Source organism: Dipodomys merriami, unplaced genomic scaffold, assembly GCF_024711535.1.
Source record: "Dipodomys merriami isolate MVZ:Mamm:240054 unplaced genomic scaffold, mDipMer1.0.p SCAF_406, whole genome shotgun sequence".
Taxonomy (NCBI): domain Eukaryota; kingdom Metazoa; phylum Chordata; class Mammalia; order Rodentia; family Heteromyidae; genus Dipodomys; species Dipodomys merriami.
The window spans coordinates 818,545-826,026 of record NW_027205671.1 but is presented as its reverse complement, the minus strand read 5'-3'; the positions used below and the strand labels follow the sequence as shown (position 1 = coordinate 826,026).

General features: G+C 63.0%; 1 gene segment (V, D, J or C); it reads right to left on the bottom strand.

Moving 5' to 3' along the window:
• Positions 1–346: 346 nt before the first annotated feature.
• On the bottom strand, positions 347–6,223 carry LOC138806728 (Ig gamma-2A chain C region, A allele-like). The segment is given in 6 exon segments: positions 347–784; positions 892–1,221; positions 1,342–1,386; positions 1,719–2,015; positions 2,717–2,794; positions 6,169–6,223. Coding segments are annotated over 6 exon segments (1,128 nt in total).
• Between the last annotated feature and the right edge of the window lie 1,259 nt (positions 6,224–7,482).

Below are 7,482 nucleotides of genomic sequence, written 5' to 3'. Positions count from 1 at the left end.
GGGTGTGCGGTGGGCACTGGGAGACGGGTGGGCAGAGGGAGGGAAGAGGGCAGAGTGGTGGAGGCTGGTCTTGTTCCGTGTGCCTGCCCTCTTGGGCTGGGCTCCGAGGGTGTGTGTAAGGCTGTCTGTCCGGGGCCGTGGGCCGGGAGGGATGCCTGAGGGAGGGGCTGTGGGGCCTGGGCTGCTTCTCCCCGAGGGCCAAGTCCCTAGCTGGCTTCCCCACTGGGCGCGATCTGGCCGAATCCCTCCCTGGGTGGTGGCGGCCGAGCCCTTGGAGCCCGGCCTGTCCCCGCTGCACAAGGCCCAGGCAGGAGATGGGCTCTGAGCCTCAGAAAAGACCAGGACATCCTCGCAGGTCCCAGGCTTCACTGGGTGCTTTATTTACATGGGGAGGGGTGGCGGGTGCCAGCCTCCTGTGGACCGAGGCCCAGAGGGAGGCGCCGGCTGCTGAGGCCCAGCTCTCATTTACCCGGAGACCGGGAGATGGTCTTCTGCGTGAAGTGGTTGTGCAGGGCCTCGTGCATCACGGAGCAGGTGAAGGTGTCTCCTGTCTCCCACGCGCTCTTGTCTACTGACAGCTTGCTGTACAGGAAGTAGGACCCATCGGAGTCCATGACGGGTGGGGCGCTCTTGTAGCTCTCCTCTGGCCGGCCATTGTTCCTCCATTCCACAACGATATCCTCAGGGTAGAATCCTTGTACCAAGCAGGTCACGCTGAGCTTTGCATTGGTCATCTGCTCCTTTGGCGGTGGCAAGACGTACACTTGTGGCTCTCGGGGTTGCCCTGTGGGGACAGAGGTCAGCAGAGGTCACTGCAGGGCTGAGGGCTGTCCACGCCAGGCTCCGCCCCGTGGGCGTGGCCACCCGGCGCTCTCAGCACATTGCTCCCACCTTTGACTTTGGAGATGGTTTTCTCGATGGGGGCTGGGAGGTCCTTGTTCTTGACTTTGCACTTGAACTCCTTTCCTGACAGCCAGTCCTGGTGCTGGACGGACAGGACGCTGACCACTCGGAGTGTGCTGTTGTACTGCTGTTCTGGGGGCAGCGTCTGGGCCTCGTGTACCTCCACATCATCCATGAACCAGGTGATCTCGACCTCTGGGTTATCCCGGCTCACATCTCCCACCACACAGGTGACCTTGGGGACTTGGGAGATCATGAGTGTGTCCTTCGGGTTTGGAGGGAAGATGAGGACAAATGGTCCTAGGTCGCACGCAGGTTCTATGTGGGAAGACATGGAGGAAGAGGTCAGCAGGGGGGCCTCCCTCCAATGGACACTGTTTTTGGCTGTTTCTAAGTCCTGAGGCTGGGGGCTTTGGGGGCTTAGGTCTGGCAACTTACTTGGGCAATGGCATCTTGGCAAGGGGGGCTCCGAAGACCTGGGCTCTGCCAAAAGAAGGTTGTGGTTACTGGGGCCTGAGGTGAGGAGGCTCCATGCTGACGGATTGGAGCGTTGGTCCCTGGCGAGGGCTCAGATTAGACGCCAGCTGACCCTGGTTGTGATTCTGGGCAGCTCTGTCTGGGGCTGAGGAGAGCATCCGCCCAGAGGGCCTTCCCCGACGGAGAGAGGCCGGGCCACTGGGTTCCTCAAGGTGAGAGACAGACAGGAGCCTGGCCTGCAGCCCCCTCTGGCATGAACTGCCCACCCTGGCGTGTCCAGGCGGGGCAGCCGACCCATGCCTGGCTCCCGGGGTCCCTCCCTCGGGCCGTCTCCTTACCAATGGTCTTGTCCACCTTGGTGTTGCTGGCCGGGTGGACTACATGGCAGGTGACGGTCTGGCTGGGCCAGGTGCCGGAGGGCACCGTCACCATGCTGTTGAGCGAATAGAGCCCTGACTTCAGAACAGATGGGAAGGTGCGCACGCCGCCGGTCAACTCGGCCGCTCCGGACATCCATGACACGGTGACCGGGTTGGGGAAGAAGCCGCTGACCAGGCAGCCGAGGGCCGCCGTGGAGCCAGAACTGACTCCACAGCTGGGAGCCAAGGGGAAGACGGATGGGGCTGTGGTGCTGGCTGCAAGAGAGGAAGTACCAAGAGAGTTTGGTGTGGGACATGGCTGCCCCAGGCCCGAGTGCCAGCCCTTGAGGGCCCAGACCTCCTGTCCCCGTCCTGTGAGGGCCCAGACCCCGTGTCCCTGCACCTCAGAGCCCAGACCCCATGTCCCTGTCCTGTTTGTGCTGTACTATATCCCCACGCCCTCTGCCCTTCATGACCTCTTGCCCAAGCTGGCTGTGCTGTGGTTCTTGGCCCCGGGTCCTGACTCTGCTGGGGGTCGTGGTCCTGGGTCCTGACTCTGCTGGGGGTCATGGCCCCGGGTCCTGACTCTGCTGGGGGTCATGGTCCTGGGTCCTGACTCTGCTGGGGGTCGTGGCCCCGGGTCCTGACTCTGCTGGGGGTCATGGCCCCGGGTCCTGACTCTGCTGGGGGTCATGGTCCTGGGTCCTGGTTGTGCTGTGGGTGAGTCTAACAGTGCTGGGACACAGGGCCTGGGCCTCATCCCTTCTGTGCCCCAGCCCTAGAACCCTGGCCCACACATTTGCCTTTGAGGGCTTTGTCTTGTAGAACTTGCTGTGAGGCTAGGCAGGCCAGCCCAGCCCCCTTCTTCCCTTCCCCCCTCACCGTTTCCCCCCCCCCCCCCCCGGGTCTGGGCTCTGGGCTCTGGAACATTCCCTGAAGTGATCCCTGCCACCTCCTACTCGTCCGTGGGACCCTACCCCAGCGGTCTGGGATCTTAGGCTTGTGAGATGGCCCATCCTTGGACAGGCCCCTCCTCCCGTCTTCCTGGGTGCTTCCTGAGGGTCACTCACGGCCCCCCCTCCTGTCCCCTCCTGTCCAGCGGAGGCCCTGACCTGTCCTGGCGTCTAGGTCCGTCCTGCAGGTGCAGGCCGCAGCTCTGCCTCTCCCCCCCACCTGCCCCTCTCCGCTGTGGTGACCAGGACCTCCGGACCCCAGGAGGTAGTTTTTTGTTCCTGAGCCCTGGAGGCTGCGGTGCCTGCCCCTCAGGAAGATGGCAGGCCTCTTCTGACTGGCAGTCTCTGCGCAGGCCCTGAGTGGGCTCCGCTTCCTTCTTCTGGGGTGTGCTGGCCTGCTGCTCCGTGTGCTCTTGTTAAGTCCCCCCCTCCCCCAAGCCCGTGGCCCAGAGCTGCCGCCGCTCTGCTCCAGTGGGAGCCGCCCCACACCTCCCGGCCTCCAGCACTGGTGTCTGTGGCACACACGCGCCCACTCCACCGTGTGCTCAGCCAGAGCCGGTGCCCTCGCCCGCTGGCTTCCTGGCCCACTGGTTATTCCCCAGGCCTCAGCCGTGGGAGGGGCCATGCTGTGTGGGCTGGGGGGAGCTGGGGGGAGCAGGGGGGAGCTGGGGGGAGCAGGGGCTCGTGTAAGGAGGGACAGCAGGTCCCCCAGCCCCTGCGGCGGCCCCGGCAATGCCGCTGCGGCTATGGCCCGGGACATCACGGCCCTCCTTGCTTCTGGAGCCGGTCGCATCCTTACAGAGCGGGGTCCTCTGGCTCTGCCCCTGTGCTTGGGGCTCTCAGGGTGACCCTGCCTGGCCTCACTGCTTTTCACAGTACCTCCCTCTTCCCTGCAGGAGCCCTGGGTTGTCTCCTACCTCGTCCTGCCCAAGTGTGGCTCCAACCTGGCCTCCCTCTGGCCCTGCCTGTGCCTGCAGGACAGACACCCATCCCCAGCCGGGCCTCGGACCCTGGCGTGGCCCCTGCGCTGCAGCCCAGGCCGCTCTCTTCCATTCTGCTCCCTGCTTGCTCCAGAAGCCCCTGCCAGCGTCTCTCCATCCTCAGGACCCTTTGCTTGGCCTGGACAGCAGCTCTGTGGCCACCAGCCTCCACACTCAGCCCGGCCTTCCATACTGAGGAGCGGCTGCCCTGGGTCTGGTTGCTCTGGCCGGGAAGCTCGGCTCTCCCGTGTCCGGCCCTGGCATTTGCCTGCTCCTCAGGGGGCCGAAGCCTGCCCCGGGCCTCAGCTGTCTCTGCTCCTCAGCTGCTCGGTACCTGCTACAAAGTGGACTGTAGCTCTGATGCCTTGCCTATGAGCTCCTGGGGCTGCCCTGTTCCTCCAGCACCCCAAAATTCTACAGCTCCTCTGTAGCTCATCTGTGTTTGCTCTCCTGAGCTCCTGGGGCTGCTCTGTCCCTGCAGCCCCCTAACATTCCTAGCTCCCCATAGCTGCTCTATGCCTGCTCCCCTGAGCTCCTGGGGCTGCCCTGCCCCTCCAGCCCCCCAACATTCTCCAGCTGCCCTAAAGCTGCTCTATGCCTGCTCCCCTGAGCTCCTGAGGCTGCCCTGTCCCTCTGGCCCCCCAACATTCTCCAGCTGCCCTAAAGCTGCTCTGTAGCTGCTCCCCTGAGCTCCTGGGGCTGTCTTGTTCCTCTGGCCCCCCAATATTTTCAGCTTCCCTGTACCTGGTCTGTAAGTGCTCCCCTGAGCTCCTGGGGCTGCCCTGTCCTTGCAGCACCCCAATACTCTCCAGCTCCCCTGTATCTGGTCTGTAACTGCTCCCCTGAGCTCCTGAAGCTGTCCTGTATCTCTAGCCCCCCAATACTCTCCAGCTCCCCTGTATCTGCTCTGTGCCTGCTCCCCTGAGCTCCTGGGGCTGCCCTGTCCCTCTGGCCCCCCACTATACCCCAGCTCCCTAAAGCTGCTCTGTGCCTGCTCCCCTGAGCTCGTGCAGCTGCCCTGTCCCTCCAGCCCCCCAACATTCTCCAGCTCCCCTGTACCTGGTCTGTAACTGCTCCCCTGAGCTCCTGGGGCTGCCCAGTCCCTCCAGCCCCCCAACATTCTCCAGCTCCTCTGTACCTGGTCTGTAACTGCTCCCCTGAGCTCCTGAAGCTGTCCTGTATCTCTAGCCCCCCAATATTCTCCAGCTCCCCTGTACCTGGTCTGTAACTGCTCCACTGAGATACCTGGGGCTTCCCTGTTCCTCCAGCACCCCAAAATTCTCCAGCTCCTCTGGAGCTCATCTGTGCCTGCTCCCTTGAGCTCCTGGGGCTGCTCTGTCCCTCCAGCCCCCCAACATTCCCTAGCTCCCCATAGCTGCTCTATGCCTGCTCCCCTGAGCTCCTGGGGCTGCCCTGTCCCTCTGGCCCCCCACTATACCCCAGCTCCCTAAAGCTGCTCTGTGCCTGCTCTCCTGAGCTCCTGGGGCTGCCCTGTCCCTCTGGCCCCCAATATTCTCCAGCTCCCCTCTATCTGGTCTGTAACTCCTCCCATGAGCTCCTGGGGCTGCCCTGTCCCTCCAGACCCCCAATATTCCCCAGCTCCCCTAAAGCTGCTCTGTAGCTGCTCCCCTGAGCTCCTGGGGCTGCCCTGTCCCTGCAGCCCCCCAATATTCTCCAGCTCCCCTGTATCTGGTCTGTAACTGCTCCACTGAGCTCGTGCAGCTGCCCTGTTCCTCCAGCCCACCAATATTCTCCAGCTCCCCGTATCTGGTCTGTAACTGCTCCTCTGAGACACCTGGGGCTTCCCTGTCCCTCCAGCCCCCCAACATTCTCCAGCTCCCCTGTATCTGCTCTGTGCCTGCTCCCCTGAGCTCCTGGTTCTGCCCTGTCCCTCTGGCCCCCCAATATTCTCCAGCTCCCTACAGCTGCTCTGTGGCTGCTCTCCTGAGCTCCTGGGTCTGCCCTGTCCCTGCAGCCCCCCAACATTCTCCAGCTCCCCTGTACCTAGTCTGTAACTGCTCCCCTGAGCTCCTGGGTCTGCCCTGTCCTTGCAGCCCCCCAATATTCTCCAGCTCCCCTGTAGCTGGTCTGTAACTGCTCCCTGAGCTCCTGAAGGTGCCCTGTCCTTCTAGCCCCCCAATATTCCCCAGCTCCCTAAAATTGCTCTGTGCCTGCTCCCCTGAGCTCCTGGGCTGCCCTGTCCCTCCAGTCCCCCAATATTTTCCAGATCTCCTGTACCTGGTCTGTAACTGCTCCCCTGAGATACCTGGGGCTGCCCTGTTCCTCCAGCCCCCCAACATTCTCCAGCCCCCCTGTATCTGGTCTGTAACTCATCTCCTGAGCCCCTGAAGGTGCCCTGTCCCTCCAGCCCCCCAATATTCTCCAGCTGCCCTGTGCCTGGTCTGTAATTACTCCCCTGGGATACCTGGGCCTGCCCTGTTCCTCCAGTCCCCCAATATTCTCCAGCTCCCCTGTATCTGGTCTGTGCCTGCTCACCTGAGCTCCTGGGCTTGCCCTGTCCCTGCAGCCCACAATATTCCCCAGCTCCCATGTTGATGCTCAGTGCCTGCTCCCCTGAGCTCCTGAAGTTGCCCTGTCTCTCCAGCCCCCCAATATTTTCAAGTTCCCCTGTCCCTGGTCTGTAATTGCTCCCCTGCCATACCTGGGGCTGCCCTGTTCCTCCAGCCCCACAAAATTCTCCAGCTCTCCTGTATCTGGTCTGTAACTGCTCCTCTGAGCCCCTGAAGGTGCCCTGTCCCTCTGGCCCCCCAATATTCTCCAGCTCCCCTTTATCTGGTCTGTAATTGCTCCTATGAGATACCTGGGGCTGCCCTGTCCCTCTGGCCCCCCAACATTCTCCAGCTCCCCTGTACCTGGTCTGTAACTGCTCCCCTGAGCTCCTGGGGCTGCCCTGTCCCTCCAGCCCCCCAACATTCTCCAGCTCCCCTGAATCTGGTCTGTAACTGCTCCCCTGAACTCCTGAAGGTGCCCTGTCCCTCCAGCCCCTCAATATTCCCCAACTCCCCTAAAGCTGCTCTGTGCCTGCTCCCCTGAGCTCCTGGGGTTGCCCTGTCCCTCTGGTCCCCAATATTCTCCAGCTCCCCTCTATCTGCTCTGTAACTCCTCCCGTGAGCTCCTGGGGCTGCCCTGTCCCTCCAGCCCCCAAATATTCTCCAGCTCCCCTAAAGCTGCTCTGTGCCTGCTCCCCTGAGCTCCAGGGCTTGCCCTGTCCCTGCAGCGCCCAATATTCTCCAGCTCCCCTGTCTTTGGCCTGCTACCTTGAGCTCCTGGGGCTGCCCTGCCCCTCCAGCCCCCCAATGTTCTCCAGCTCCCCTGTATCTGGTCTGTGCCTGCTCCCCTGAGCTCCTGGGGCTGCCCTGCCCCTCCAGCCTCCCAATATTCTCCAGCTCCCCTGTATCTTGTCTGTGCCTGCTCCCCTGAGCTCCTGGGGCTGCCCTGCCCCTCCAGCCCCCCAACGTTCTCCAACTGCCCTGCCTCTACCCTGTGCCTGCTCCCTGTGCCCCCACGCCTGCCCTGTCCTTCCAGACTCACCCCTGCCCTGGCCAGCGTTGTTGCTTTGCTCTGGCTCCTGCTGTTCTGGGCATCACTGGCTTTCAGCATCCCCAGAGCTGCTGCTCAGGCTGCCGGCTCCACCTTGGCTCCTTGAGCTCCTGGGCTCCATCCCAGAACTGCCACTCGCTGCAACACTGCAGCTGCTCTGTCCTCAGTCCCCAGCTCCTAACCATCCGTGTGCCCCCGTCCCACTGGCCCTTTCCCACAGCTGCTCCAGTCTCATTCCCAGGACGCCTG